Source organism: Oncorhynchus kisutch, linkage group LG13 (genome assembly GCF_002021735.2).
Source record: "Oncorhynchus kisutch isolate 150728-3 linkage group LG13, Okis_V2, whole genome shotgun sequence".
In the NCBI taxonomy this organism is placed as follows: Eukaryota; Metazoa; Chordata; class Actinopteri; order Salmoniformes; family Salmonidae; genus Oncorhynchus; species Oncorhynchus kisutch.
Genome location: NC_034186.2, coordinates 26,251,465 through 26,267,863, shown reverse-complemented (window position 1 = coordinate 26,267,863; position 16,399 = coordinate 26,251,465). Strand labels below are relative to the sequence as shown.

The window sequence follows — 16,399 nt, the reverse complement described above, 5'->3', positions numbered from 1 at the left end:
GACACTACAGATGTAGGATCTTAATTTGAGACAGTTTAACAACAGGTAAACTATGGCCTATTTATTGCCTTACCTCCTTACTTCATTTGCACACAGTGTATACACATTTCCTACTGTGTTATTGACTGTACGTTTGTTTATTCCATGTGTAACTCTGTGTTGTTGTTTTTGTCGCACTGCTTTGCTTTATCTTGGCCAGGTCGCAGTTGTAAATGAGAACTTGTTCTCAACTGGCCTACCTGGTTCAATAAAGATGAAATAAAATAAATACAAAATCATTATGTGGATTATAATTCATGGACATTTTTGTAGAGGCTGATACATTTTTTTGTAAGGGAAAATCAAGTCTGACATTTCTAAGTGGAAATTACAAACTACAGAAGCCTTTTTAAACCTCAAATACACTGCATTGCAGGAAAGTTCTCTGGCAACAGTTTTATCAAATTAAGATCCTACACCTGTAAACAACATTTACCATCATTCAAATACGTTCCTCCAAATAATTCACTGCGTCAGTCCCATTCGTCTGATGCATTATGTCCAAACTAAAATGATCTTGCATGTCAGTAATCGTTTATGCCAACGATCATGTTATGCTTACGAGGACATACCGCAGGACTAACGTAAAATCTATAAACACTATATATCCTCCTTTCTGCTGATACACTGCTGTCTGACAAACTGCATCTATCTATGTGACGTTAACTAGCCCACTGAAGAACATGACACCCAGGGTGACACAGGGATTACTTGTTCTATATTTAGTGTTTATGTACATGAATATTGGCAGGACAACTCTGTACATGTGACAAACACAGTGATACAGTGATAACACAGACCTCCAGCACAGAACACATTTACAGACGGGCTCTAGAGTGTACCCTGGCTGAGATGCACAAGGGAATGTCTCCACAACCACAATTTCCTCATAGATTTTGAATTACTTCCTCATAAATGTAATAGTCATCATTACCAAGAAATCAAACAATCAAACCAAAAGAGGCAAAGAAGTATAAAATCATTTGAATCTATCCTAAATGTGAATAAAGCAATGAGAGAACTATACAAGGCCGGTAGCTATTGTATCTCTGCAGGTCAACGGGAATTGAAACTGAAGGAACAAACCATTTTGACAAACACAAGAGTCATGCAGCAACAAAGAAACACACGAGATGAAACAGTCTCTTTTCTGAAGCTCGGAGGTCTCCCTGTTGGCAACGAAATGCTAGGTCCCCAAGCAAAGGCGACAGAGCACCTCGCTATGGATCGCCCAAAAACGTCCCAACAATGAAATGTAAACATAAATATACAGGTTGATATCTCTACAAACAGTTCAGTCTCTGCCACAGGCCCATCAGCTGTGTGAGTAGTCAGTCTGTATTCACTTCTTAGTAGAATATCACTTAGAGTTAAATAAAACTTTTTTAATATATATATTTATAATAGATTTATTCTATGCAGTCTTTTAGCAGTATTTCCTTGTTTTCACCAGTTTGCTCTGGTATTTGACTGAGTGACCGCTGTGGCCCACAACATAAACGTCCAGCAGGTAGGTCTTGCCCGGCTCTAGCCCTGTGATGGTTTCCGTGGTAACGGCCTTCTGCAGGTTAGGGCTGTGGAAGTACTTGCAGAGGACCTTCTCTGACTTCCTCCGTGTCTCGGGCCCGGCACACTGGTTCTGCTCACGCCGCCGCTGCTCCTCGCCGTAGCTCTCGGACACCTCTTTTTTGTAGACGCAGAACTTGTTGCGGTCCTGCGTTCCCAGCCAGGCCACAGTGGCAGTGGAGCAGGTACGCAGCTTGTCAAAAGCCTTGATGCGCGTGTCCTCGGGAAGCGAGGGGAAGGGCTGCTTGCTGCTGGGCTTTGTGGTGGCCAGCACCTTCAGGGTGGACGCTCCTTTCCTGCTGCCTCGCAGACGGATCAGGTACTTGGCCTTAGGCTTCCCCCGCAGCTGGAACTGTCGTACCCCTTCCACATTCTGGGAGAGCAGCAACTTGCCGTCACGCCTCACCTGCACCTGGACAGAGTCCAGACAGGCGTGCACAAACAGAGTGACCCTCTGATGAGAGGAGACCGGGGCAAAGCGTAGGAACTTACTGCCCTTCCTCTTGATGAAGACATCAGACACCTTGCCATCCTTCAGCTCCACCGTCTTCTGCCGAGCCTCCTCCTTAGTGCGGGCGAACGTGCCCACGTAGGCGGTGCTGGTGTTGGTGGCAGAGTTCACAGCGAATATGTCAAAGTAGTACTGAGTGTCCGGCTTCAGGTCCGACACGGTGAAGATGTTCTTGTTCCCGATGCAGACTTTCTGAATGTCCGAGGCCTTGGGTTTGGCTGTGTAGGAGCGGGAGATCTTGTTGCTGGTGAGACCTCGGTCCTTGTTAAAGTCATTGTCTGAGCGGACAAAGCCAAAGTGGGCAAAGTCAAAGGGGCTGAAGTCCCGGCCTGGCTTTGGAACGGCCATGAAGGCATCGTCAGCGCTGATCTTAGCCTCGGCAGCACACAGACTTTTGAAGTTGTGCTCCTTGTTGATGACAACACAGTACTGGACGGGCTGGCCCATCAGAACGCCCGTCGGGGTGGGCTTCCAGGCCAGAGTGACAGTGGTACGGCCCAGGGCGGTGACGTCCACCCGGGGATCGTAGGGCAACTCGGGGTAGGGCTGGTCAGACTCTGGGGTGGTGGTGGCGTACACCTTGAAGTTGCTGTCCTTCTCTGTGGAGAGCATCTCCAGTTGGTAGAGGCCGGAGGGAGAGCTGGTAGCCACGTAAGACTCCACATCATTCCCCTTGTAGGAGAAGAGCTCTGTGCTCTCATCCACTGTCACCTGCTGCTGCTTCTGCTGGTCCAGGGGCTCCGGCTGACCTGGAAAGCACACAGAGACACAGGAAGACTTAACATGACTTATTTTCATATCACAGCAACCACATCATCTCCTGAGATATTTTTTGTTAACATCCCCTAATGTTTTTGTTTTTTATGTTTGGTCCTGACGTAAAATAATTTCCATAGGTGGCAAATAATTACCCATTTAAAGTGTTGATCCTGGTGAGGTCATGGTGAGGCAATCTCCGAGCCAGACAATTAGCCCCTTATGAGTCAGCAGCCATGCTTTCACTCTAAACATCTCTAAACATCCCAAAAGATCACAGGCCAATATTCACTTGGCCCTTCCTGGGAAGTTCTGCTACAAAGAGGCCCAGCCCTTATTTCAGTTGTGCTTAGAACCATAATATTATGTTTGTCATCCAAAGAGTGGGCTGAACGGTGTTCTAAAGGAATGATAAAAGATCCAATCTGAGGCTGAGACATTCAGCAAACAGAGGAGTAAACAGATGAATAGATAGAGAAGTTGTGCATTTGTGTATTTACAGTGTTCACTGGAAACTCGTGCACATACATCGCCTTCTACCTATATGTGAATGGCTCCTTGGTCTACGGTAAGATGCCATGTGTAGCAAATATGTAGCTCATTACTGTGTTACAGTATTTAGTCTCTATTCTGTAATCTATTAGGACAGTGAAAATCAAAAAAGTAGGTAGTATCAGGCAAAAAGCCCATTTATTAATTGGCAGAGACACACGTGCATACGCATAGTCATACACGTGCATACACATAGTCATACACGTGCATACACATAGTCATACACGTGCATACACATAGTCATACACGTGCATACACATAGTCATACACGTGCATACACATAGTCATACACGTGCATACACATAGTCATACACGTGCATACACATAGTCATACACGTGCATACACATAGTCATACACATGCATACACATAGTCATACACGTGTATACACATAGTCATACACGTGCATACACATAGTCATGCACGTGCATACACATAGTCATACACGTGCATACATGTACTTTCACACCCTCACATATGTACACTCTAAAACCACCGCTGCAGTCCATGTCTGTGCTCTAATGGGACTGGGCTTGAGGGAGTTGATTGATTTTTTGTGTTTCAAAGACACTGTCCAGATGGAGAGAGAGAGTCCGAGTGTGTGTGAATGAGAGGGGAGGGCGAGAGAGAGAGAGAGGGGGGGGGGGGGGGGGGTATTCAATTTGAAGGGCAAAAGGAGTATATGTTAGTAGTGGACAAGGGGATTATTGTACCTATCTATCTACAGATGTTATGGGGGATTCATGTAGAAGGCTTAATCACATTCTAAACTCTTTACTTATACACTGTATTTGTCTGCCAGCCAACCAACCAGCCAACCAGCTAATGAGCCAACCAGCCAGCCAACCAGCCAAGGGCAGTCTCTCCTATTCAGGGCTCTGTGCCCATTTCACAGGCTACAGACATCAGGTGTGGTCAATCCAGACATCAAGTGTGATCAGTTCATACACTGTGTTAGTTAATAACCATACCACAACCACAGCAAAATAGCAGACCACCAACGCTGCCCAACCACAACAAAATGTAGAGTGTCTTTCCAATTTGATTCAAAACCACATCAATCAAATGTTAATGCTAGTTACTGTTCATCCTGATACATTTCTGAAATTATTGTTTATGTATTTGTTGTACCTTAATCATATATTGCACGTTTTACAGCTTAATTACATTGTAATAGTCCCATTTACATTAGCTAACAGTTCCATAAATCATATTTATATGAATTCCCATATACACTACATTACCAAAGGTAGGTGGACACCTGCTCATTGAACATCTCATTCCAAAATCATGGGCATTAATATGGTGTTGGTCCCCCCCTGTGCTGCTAAAACAGCCTCCACTCTTCTGGGTAGGCATTCTACTAGATCTTGGAACATTGCTGCAGGGACTTGTGTCCATTCAGCCATAAAAGCATTTGTGAGGTCGGGCACTGATGGGTTAGAGGTGTTCGATGGGATAGAGGTCATGGCTCTGTGCAGGCCAGTCAAGTTCTTCCACACCGTTCTCGACAAACTACTTCTGTATGGACCTCGCTTTGTGCACAAGGGGGCATTGTCATGCAGAAATAGTAAAGGCCCTTTCCCAAACTGTTGCCACAAAGTTGGAAGCACAGAATCGTCTAGAATGTCATTGTATGCTGTAGCGTTAAGATTTCCCTTCACTGGAACTACAGGGCCAAGCCCGAACCATGAAAAACAACCCCAGACCATTATTCCTCCTCCACCAAACTTTACAGTTGGCACTATGCATTGGAGCAGGTAGCGTTCTCCTGATATCCGCCAAACGCAGATTTGTTCGTCGGGACTGCCAGATGGTGAAGCATGATTAATCAGTCCAGAGAACGCGTTTCCACTGCTCCAGAGTCCAATGGCAGGGAGCTTTACACCACTCCTGTTGACGCTTGACATTGCACAAGGGGATCTTAGTCTTGTGTGCGGCTGCTCAGCCATGGAAACCCATTTCATGAAGCTCCCGACAAACAGTTATTATGCTGACGTTGCTTCCAGAGGCAGTTTGGAACTCGGTAGTGAGTGTTGCACCTGAGGACAGACGACTTTTACGCACTATGCGCTTCAGCACTCGGCGGTCCCATTCTGTGAGCTTGTGCGGCCTACCACTTCGCAGCTGAGCCGTTTTTGCTCCTTTACGTTTCCACTTCACAGTAACGGCACTTACAGTTGACCGGGGCAGCTCTAGCATGGCAGAAATTTGAAGAACTGACTTGTTGGAAAGGTGACATCCTATGACGGTGCCATGTTGAAAGCCTACTGCCAATGTTCATCAATGGAGATTGCATGTCTGTGTGCTCGATTTTATACACCAGTCAACAACAGGTGTGGCTTAAATAGCCGAATCCACAAATTTTAAGGGGTATTCACATACTTTTGTATATATAGTCTAATTGGTGTTTACCTGATCCCTCTCCGCTGGCCTCATCAGGCAGCTCCTGCAGAGTGAGCTTCCACTCCAGAGGAGCATCACATGGTGTCACCGTCACAGATAGCGGGGTGTTGTCCTCCTCCACCACAAAGTAGTACCTGCAGGAACAAGAAGTAGTGCCCAGGTAAATGATAGGGTTAACTACAGGTTTAACTACTGAAATCATCTATGGTCACTCTATGGTTGTCTCCGAGTGCTAATGACCTGAGTCTCTTTTAGCAGACATTATCTCAATTACATGAACATCTCTTTCTCATCTATTATGCATTTCCTCATCCTAGTATCCATTACAATGCATTCCATATTCCCAATGCATCCACTTACAGTAAGTCATTATACAGAGCCTACAGTACTATTTAGTGTGGGAAGGCTACAATGCTGTTTGTTTTCGATCAAACACAGCCTGGTCTCATGTATTTGGTAAGATAAGACATACAGTACATGTACATGTTTGGAGCAGTAGACCTACATGTTGGTAATGGTTGTTGATAGTGATGGTGGATTTATAGCAGGTTAGTGTTTTTTGTCATGAATCTTGTTCTGGAGGTCACCAGCTAGCACAGCCACAAAGTCATACAATCTGATTTTAAACCTAACCCTAACCTAAACCCTAACTTTAGCCACACTGCTAACCCTAATGCCTAACCATAACCTTAAATGAAGACCAAAAAGATTTGTTGAATTTTTACAATATAGCCTATTTTGACTTTGTAGCTGGCCTATCTACAGGGAAATCGCTGTTGTGCCTCCAGGACAAAGCTTATGGCAATAAACGTCAACTTGCGTATTGCTATAGACCTGGAATCGTTACCTTTTAGGTGTGTCCCTGAACAAGTATCCACTGATCTCGGCGCCGTCTGGGATGACGGAGGAATCATGAAACAGGGTCTTGTCTCTGATCTGCATCTGGAACAGGCCCTCATCTCGTGTGGGCAGCTTCTGGCCAACTACAACCCCCAGCACCAGAGCCAGGCCCAGAGGCCAGCCCTGAGGTCCCAAGCACAGCCTCATCCTCCTGTAACACACAAAATAGTAATGCAGGAATGTCAGAACAGTTAGAAATGCCAAAGTACACTCTTGGAAAAAAGGGTTCCAAAGGGGTTCTTCGACTGTCCCCATAGTAGAACCCCTTTTGGTTTCAGGTAGAACTCTTTTGAGTTCCATGTAGAAGCCCGTGAAAAGGGTTCTACATGGAACTGAAAAGGGTTCCACCTGGAACTAAAAGGGTTCTTTAAAGGGTTCTCCTATGGGGACTGCCGAATAACCCTTTTAGGTTCTAGATAGCACCTTTTTTTAAGAGTGTAGTGAATATTGGAAATCTTTCAATCAATACTTGGAAGAAGAACTTGAAAACGTGTTTCCAGTTTTGCCTGTTAAGTCTCAGAATGGAAGGGAAACCAGTAACATGCTGCCAAAGAGAGGAAAGTGAGAGACAGAGATGGACAGAGGCCCCATCTCTTCAAAAAGAGAGTGGAAGGCAGACAAAAAGAGAGAAGACACTTTGGACCAGAAAGGGGGAGAAGATAAAGACAGTGGCTAGTGTGAGAAGGGTCAAAGAGACTTCATTTAAGGGGATAGAAGAGGAGGAAAGATTGGCACTGGTAGGTACAGTGTACTGTTCAGTAGATATCTCTAACAGCTATGGGATGTGACTCAGTACACGGGTCTATGCAGCTTACTGAGGCTCAGGAACACAGAGATATCCTCTGTCTATTGATTTGACCACATTGATTGCAGCTGATGGGAAAGCCAAATCCCGGCTGATTTAATCAGGGTAATGATGGCAGATTAGCCAGATACTTTACTGCCATTTACTGCAAGTGAGAGTGTGTCCTTTTAATGACCCCTCTTCCCTCTCTCTCTCTCTCTCTCTCTTCCTTGTCCTCCTTTTTGCTCTCCTTCTTTCTCTTCCACCCTAGCTCTCCATGTATTTTTTTCCCACAAATATAGCTCATCTTTTTTTTCTTCTCTCGCACACACATGTACAGTAATCTCTATCCCACCCTCTTTCTGTCCTTGTCAAACAGACATTCTCTCCTTCCTCTCCTCCCTCCCTCTGGAGAGACATAAGTCAAACCAGAGAACCCAAAGCTGGTCATGCTTCCATGCTACAAACATGGCTTCATTACTACATGATCTGCCTTTTAAAACACAATACAGAGAAAAGCCCTCGACAGCTCCTGTCAGTGTGTCCATCTCCCCTGTGCCTGAGCTGAGCCTCCCATCATCCTGTCAGACTTCAGAGAGGCGGAGGAAAGCCATCTAAGTGGTACTTTGAGGTTTGACTCACAGAGAGGTGATCCTTAGCTCCTCAGCTTGTCTCATTCCATTTCAGAAGAGTGTCGGGCGGAACAAAGAAATGTCTATTAATACTCAAGACAGAGCTGAGGTGGTAAGTACAGAGCTCTACAGGGACCCCAATACACAGCACAGAGGCTCCCAGAAGACTCTCCCAGTCCCTGCTGCACTAAGCCCACGCAATGACACTATCAGACTGATGTCATCCGATATGGGATATGTGCTCTCTCAATGGTTAGTGTGGTATCGTCCATCAGATTTGCCTGCCAACATATTTAGCATAACCCAACATGCACTTGATGTGCTATTTCCAATGTAAGCAACTTGCCCACCGCGTGTGGTAATACTGATTTAAACCAATGCCTTTGGTTTGATTTGGTCAAAGTGCTGCAGTATCCCAAGTCTGAGAAGCGTTACCACTAAATGCTATGTTCCTCCATCCAGACTCAGATCCCATGTATGAGCCATCACTGAAAGATGACACCTTCACATTAATATAGTTGGATTTGACTGTGCTAATGTCTGGGCCATGTGGTTGTGTGGAGCAGCACAGACAGGCTGGAATTTGGAATGGTTGTGCATGCATGAGACTGCTCAGGCCATGGAGTTAGCTCTCTTTACCAAAATAAAACTTCAAAAAAGCTGCATCTGGAACAAATAAAGCCTAATGTTTAATTAGAGTGAGGGATAATGTATGATGGTAATTTGGGGGAGGATAATTTGAAGGCAGAGCCGGCCACAATCGTGTCAACTTTGTTTTGCTGCCGTTTATTTATTTATATATTCATTTATTTTTCAGTTTCACTCCGACTGGAACTTTGTTCAAAACTTGAAGCACTTTTGGTCATTAAAGAAAAAAGCCTAACGCATAATAAATGTGAAGTTGTGCATAGCCGCAGGAAGTAGTTTGGGGGTGGGGGTGCTGCGATTCTTTTGCCAGGGGGGGGGAGAAAAAAATAATATTGCCTGCGCTGAAGATTTCTTTATCTGTCCGCTAATACAATACACTACTTTTGTGAATAAAATTTTACTAAACGTAAGCCTATTTGAGTGTTTAACAGCATTTGTAACTTGAGTCTGATAATGTACAAAACAGTTAATCTGATCATACTTGTTGAATATAAAAATACTTGCTTGGAATGTTTTCAAGTTTCTTCAAATACTTTGCAAATGCAACTTATTTCTATATGAAAACTGAAATGGTCTATTCATGACTTTTTCATTTTAGTAGACGCTCTTATCCAGAGCAACTTACAGTAGTGAGTGCATACATTTTCATACTTTTTTGTGCTGGTCCCCCATGGGAATCGAACCCACAAGCCTTGCAACTGAGCCACATAATCACATTACTTCATCACAAACAACTTGATGTCTCAATGTACTCAATTACTGTATTGTGCATGGTTTTTCTTCATAGTGAATAATACTGAACAGCTTATGCAGAAAGCATAATTAATTATAGAAATATAAGTATGTCTGTCACAATTTAACTGTATAACCTGTAGTAATAACTATGTAATAACCACCTAAATTATCTGACTTTACAATGACAGTTAGTTCCACCTGAATTCCTATATGGCAACAAGAACATGAACCATACAGTGTTTACTCTGTGCCTTTATCATGCCTTTAACAGAACTACGTGAAAGACAATTTAGCCAGATAACAATATTAACAGATAGATAATAATAGACTAACTATACTATCACTTCCCAGGTGGAGAGTCGTTGGAATAGCACCAAATCATCTAGTTCATATAAATGCATCAACTAAGATTGAAGCAAAGTGAAGAATAATCTCATCAACTAATCAATCAACCATTTACTCAATCAATCCATACATCAAACAACTGAGATATTCAAGAAGTCATCCCGTGAATGGTCAGTTTGGTTGTAGGATGCAGGTGTTTGTTGTGGTTATTGGTGTGTGTGCTGTTTGAGACCAGTTGGTGGGTCAGTGTGCGTGATTGAGCTGGTATTCCAGCAGTCAGTCAATGTGAAGCCAGCACACACTGATGACTAGCACATATAATCTGTGTATAGAGCCATTTCTGAGTGACAGCGAACATGTATGCACAACAAAGCAGCTTACACCTGTCATTCACAGGGCACTACAGTAGTCCTACCCTCCAACTGTCCAACATGAAAGAACCATGTGGAGTGTGTGTGAGGACCTCTGCGTGCATATGTATATGAATGTGCTCACATGTGTGAATGTATAAGCATGTGTATGTAAAGGAAGATTGTGCGTGTGCATGTCTGTGTGCTTGCCTGCCTGTGTACGTGAGGCCATGTGCACCTGCAAGTGTGTATACTAGGCACCCCTTACACTGCCACATCCCCCCTCCATCCCTCCAATGTGTTCTTTGGGTCACCCTGCCTACCTCCTTCTGCAGCCTCAGCCCCAACCCCAGTCCTGCAGCTCCATCCCCCCTCCAGCCTCCCGGCCCCAGCTCCATGTCTCTCTGTCAGGACGGGTGAACCTCCTGCCTGCTCCCACATGGAGCTCATTAGCAGGACAGGAGGGAAAAATACACTAATTTCAACACAAATAAAGAGACATTTGGGATTCCTCCCAAAGAGACGCCTGGCAGGGCTCAAAGGACCTGGAGCCGCTTTGTGTTTTCTTAAAACCTCTCTGAAGGCAGATTTATGGTCAGTAGGTCTTCGGTAGCAGTCTCCATCACTGATGTGCTGTCACTTCAGGGCCAACCAGGGGAATGGGGATACAGACAGGCAGGCAGGGCTGAGGGCTCAGAGCCTGAGATGGAACCAACCACACAAAACCTGGGCCCATGCTGATGGACAGCCAAACCCAGAGCAGGTCTGGTGCACTAGGAGAGCCAAAGAGCTCATTAATGAATTGGTAGAGACTGTGGTTTAGGGCCTCTGTCCAGGAGCAGAACTTTTGTCTGCGCAGAATGTGAGTTTATTTGCATGTGTGTGTGTGTCTTCTAAACTGTCAAATTCCTCTCACCCAGAGTGTATATAAGTCTACATTATCACTCACATTCGGTCTCTAAACCATCTACATCATCATCAGCCCACAAAGACTATGCTGCTGCTCCTGGCAAAATAGTATGTTCAGAAAGGGGAGCCTGTATTTTCCATCCTTGCCTTTAGCTCTGTCTCTCTGTTTTATGGTCCATTTCTGAGTGCAGTTAGCACTGCATCCCGGAAGGATGCATGGTGGAGCATGTCAGGTCGCAGGGGCAGTTTATATTACTGCGCTACAAATGAGCCATTCAAATTAGGGGTGCAGCTCTGACTGATGTGCAATTCATTGCTGTCATTGTGAATGAAGGGCAGATCACACAAGATTAGCCCTACAAAAAGCACAATGGGAAAGAAATCGTCCACTCTCTGCCAATCAGTATATCAACGATAAGGGCACAGACCAGCATCGTGGGAAATGAGTCAATCATGTATCCGCTGGACAGAGAGCACAGACCCCCTCTTCAGGAGAGAGACGTCCACCAGTCTGATAGCACTGTCTCTGCTTGTGTCCATCTAAGGAGGCATAATGAGGGCTTTGCAGAGTGAATGTCCTGGACACTGGGAGAGGGTGTGGATATGATGAATCATTTAAGGAAGGGAATAAAAACCTGTCGCTATGGCCTTAATCTTCCAGCAACGACTCTGGACGTGACATCCTACTCCAGCGGTCCGCACAAAGCAAAGGCAGCGAGGAGACTGTATATACACTGCGGCCCGTCACTTCTCTGGACGCATAAATGTTGTAGCAACACTGGCGAAATTCTTTCAGCCCGGAGTTTTCATATGCAAATCACTGTTTAGTTACGGTATGCAACACAGACCTTCCCATTTTCATACTTTTGTTCATTATTCATTCTCCTGAGAAAGTACGGGAGGCAGTGTGGCTTCACTCTGCTACTAAATACAGTTATTCAAATTCCCAGTCTATATTGCCTATATTTTATTAAGGCTACAAATATATTTTTTAAACGAATAACACTTTTGATCAATAATATATATATAATTTTTTTAATCAACTCAAATACATGTTATTATCTACAATAAGATAGTAAGTAGCCTGTCTAAAAACATCGCGAGAGACAAATTAATAAGTAATTATGTAAAAATGCAACACGAAATTATGTTTACTACTTTTCATACATTTCAATAGCAGTAGGCTACTTTGTCCTTATTTTAAGAGGGAATTTTGTGTAGGCTCCCAAATGTGAGATGGTGTGTGGGTGAGGAATCAGAGCAGGATAGAGGTAGGCAACATGCAGGTGCGTAGGCTTGCTCATTGGTAAAACGGAAACTGCCCCAGACCAGACTAACATTTTCCCAACATTTGTGTCATGTTCATCCGCAGCACCACTATAAGAAAAGGCAATTGAAGAGAATTTATGCCACGTACTATAGAAGGGGGGGAGAACGCATATTGATGAATTGCGTCTGGCGGGTTTAGAGGGTGCTCCGTCACCCCTGAGAGCATGGGAACTCCGTTATGGGCACAAAGCAGGGCTTCTCAGACTCAGAGCCCCGAGTGCGCGGACACTGCCTTCCGCGTGTCCTTTTCAACTCCCTCAAAGGTTCATCCTTTTCACGCGACATTCACCGTGCCTTGTGAAATACAGCCAAACTAAGCGAACCAAATTAAAAGAGCATGCGAGCCCAGGCTTGATTGAAATGTGTTTTGAAATCCTTAACTTCCCGGAGTTGTAAACCACAAAACCCCTTCCCCTCTATTTGGCAGACGTTTCAAAGGCAAGCGTTCTTTATTCGGAGAGTCCCTCTCTGTTTTTCTTTTTTATGGGAAAGTCTCTCCAAAAAGCGCTCCACAAACCATTTAGACTTAATAGGCTACAAAAGCGCAAGCTTATTGCTTTATAGAAGAGTTTTTTTTTATCGATGTGGTTTATCATAAGTTCACTTCATGGAACATGTATATAAAGCAGTGATCATATGGATAGCCTAAATATAACATATTTCGTGAATGAGCCTCAGTCTTACCTTTCAGATTTAGGGATGATAAAACAAGCTGGAAAGTTCCCTCAACCGTATCAACACTTCTGAGACCAACACAATACAAAAACTAAATCAAACAAAAAATACAATAAATGTGTCCTTTTTAGTGTTCGATAGATTCCTCGAGTCAGTTCTGGTGTGGTGAAAATCGGACTACAGCTGTGGTGCGTGTTGGCAGTTCTGGAGGGTTGAACCTTGTCTGTGTATCCTGAGTTCTGGCAGCGCGTTCGTCCCCTGCCGTGTGGCTGCTATTGAGACTGGACCGACTGAATTGGAAGACAAACTGATGCGAACTTCTGTCTATGCGCTTCCCTAGGAGCACTCCGATAACCGGCCCACTCCTCCCCCTGGACACCACAGCCCCAACAAGTAAAAAAAACAACCAGAGACCAGGCAGAACCAGCAACGGACCTATCACAGACACGGACTCAAACTGACAATCCTTTATGAATGAAAAACCTATATTTCAAAGGCACCTTTAGGACTACTTTGAATTGCTATAGCCATAAACAACCCACTGTGGAAAAAAATGGCAGAATCAACGCCATTTCCACCTAATTTCAACAACAACAAAAACTCGTGGTGAGGTTGAAGCAGTGTGAAAAACTGATTGGATTTGCAAAAAGTCATCAATATAAGGAAATATAGTATTTTTTTCAACCAACTTTTAACCTAAATCCAATGACATAGTGAAATGTTTTGTTGATTTCACGTTGAATTTCGGTTAGGTGACAACTCAACCACATGTAAAACTAGACGTTGAACTGAAGTCTATGCGCAGTGGGAAGTATATGCCTAATGTATATACATACAATTGATCACAATTAGGCATACACACGTTTTAGCCTACATTATACATTTACAAAATAGATATATTAATTCGAAATACTACTTTTACATTTTTCAATCGAAGGTAATATCCCTGAAATGTGAGCACTAAGGTTGAACTGATTCGAAGTACTTTACAGAGGTGTCTGTTCCGCAAAGCAAAACAAAGCATAAATATCGTGTCTTCGCCTCTGTTTTTTTAAGCGCGGGGATCCCCCTCATAGTTCTCTTGTTGGGAGCTGTTTACATCGTGATGGGCTCTGAAAACGGGCACGCTTGGGTACCAGCCTTTTCAAATTCAGCAAACCTCGAGGTTACATGATCTGTGTGTGGGCAAGTTTTGTCATGGGTTTAGATAGCTGGACCATTTTATTGCTTAATCTGTCGTGCGTAATTCATGTGTAAAATAAAGAGTGTGTTCTCCTGGTTGTTCTCGTTTGTCCGTAGTGTTTACCCGAAACTAATTTCACTGGGTCCAATGTGTTTTTGTTGCTCAAAGTTATTCCGTTTAAAGGTGTGAACACGCTGGCGGGACAGGGATGTTTTTTATCTGTTCCCGGGCGGTAACTCAGGGAAGTAAATAATTATCCAAGATAAAGGCCATTGACAAAATTATGTCGCTTATTTGAATTGCACGGAATTTATGACTTGATGGGGCTGCTGAGCTATGCTGGGTAGCCGGATTAAAACGATGTCGTTATCCCTGCCCTAAAGGATATAGATAGGAGCTTCAAATTACAGTTTTAAACAGTTGTTTCATTACCCCCAATCCCTTGACGCATGATCAGGAACAAGTGTAGCAATGATGCATAGGCTATATAAAGGGATACATTATTAAAGGTGGAGAGGGAGAGGAAAGCAACGTTGGATAGGAGAGAGCATGGCAATGTTATAACACTCTGTTTAAAAGAGCGCCTAACATTTCCAGTTTGACCTCTAGCCTAATCATATAATTGAATACAGGGTAATTCAATATTTAGCCTGTTCTATCTATTAGATATTGTTTCAGCCAATTAAGAGTACAAAATCCGTAATTATGCATTATGCCTAAACATTAGCCTACGCATTAAACTGGATCGAATCCCTGAGCTGACAAGGTACAAATCTGTCGTTCTGCCCCAGAGCAAGGCAGTTAACCCACTGTTCCCCAGGCGCCGAAGACGTGGATGTCGATTATGGCAGCCCCCGCACCTCTCTGATTCAGAAGGTGTGGGTTAAATGCGGAAGACACATTTCAGTTGAATGCATTCAGTTGTACAACTGACTAGACATCCCTCATTCCCTAAGCATTTTCATTCGCCTTTATGTTATCTTAATTTTAGCCAGTAACAAACATCCATAAATTACAGAAAATACTATTGAGTGAGAAGCTTTTGTACAACAGCATCATCTAGCGTCAGTGTTCATTCTGGAGAAGTACATCCGCTCAAGCCAACCGACACTGGTTATCACGCTGGCTGGTGAACTACCGAGGGACTTTCTATGACTACTCAGATACTATGAATATCAATAATATTTCCAGGGAGAAGCAAAAAGAACACGACGTTTATGATCTTGGGTCTTGTTATGTCCACTGTAAGTTAACGGTTTTCCAGGCACAGGGCTGCCGCCATGACTATGTGGTCTAGTCAGCACACAGGGTTTAATGGGTTTGAGTCATTCGGCCCAGGACCATGGTGCCACAGTGGTAGGTCCTGTCCACTCATTGCTCCGCGCATGGTCTGGACTGTCTTGAGCCTGTAGATCCTGTGTTGAACTAGATGTAGAGCTCTAGACCCCTGTCTTTCTGACCTTATTTCTCTCTTTCTCTTACACACACACACACACACACACACACACACACACACACACACACACACACACACACACACACACACACACACACACACACACACACACACACACACACACACACACACACACGGCTCTGACGGTGATTAGACTGCTGTGCTGGGACTTCTGTGTTTTTGAGATTAAAATATATGTCAAATTCAATTTGCTCTCAACTACACCACAGAGCTGTGGGAATTAATCCACTATGAGGAGGGGCACACTCAAACACACTTTTTCTGACTCTCACAAAAACACACAGATTTTTGGGGGGCTATTTACATGCCAAAGTACAGTATTTGAAACCCATCCACAGGGATAATTTACTACCGATGGGGGAAGGACTGGAGGAGGTTAATGAGGTGAAAAATGTTACTGGCATAATTCTCTCCACTGGAATTCAGCACATGGCAGGGCAGAGACGTACACTACAGTACCAAAAGTATGTGGATACCTGCTAGCCGAACATCACATTCCAAAATCATGGGCATTAATATGGAGTTGGTCCCCCATTTGCTGCTATAACAGCCTCCACTCTTCTGGGAAGGCTTTCCACTAGATGTAGGAACATTGCTGCGCAG

The 16,399-nt window shown here is 44.0% G+C and overlaps 1 protein-coding gene across 1 annotated transcript; it reads right to left on the bottom strand.

The window, feature by feature from the left end:
• Window positions 1-746: 746 nt before the first annotated feature.
• On the bottom strand, window positions 747-13,527 carry ndnf (neuron-derived neurotrophic factor). Its single transcript, XM_020497585.2, has 4 exons — window positions 13,146-13,527; window positions 6,677-6,880; window positions 5,839-5,963; window positions 747-2,865 (listed from the first exon to the last, which is right to left on the bottom strand). The coding sequence occupies exons 2-4, from the start codon at window positions 6,874-6,876 to the stop codon at window positions 1,466-1,468; spliced, it is 1,725 nt and encodes a 574-aa protein (XP_020353174.1). The 5' UTR covers window positions 6,877-6,880; window positions 13,146-13,527; the 3' UTR covers window positions 747-1,465.
• Between the last annotated feature and the right edge of the window lie 2,872 nt (window positions 13,528-16,399).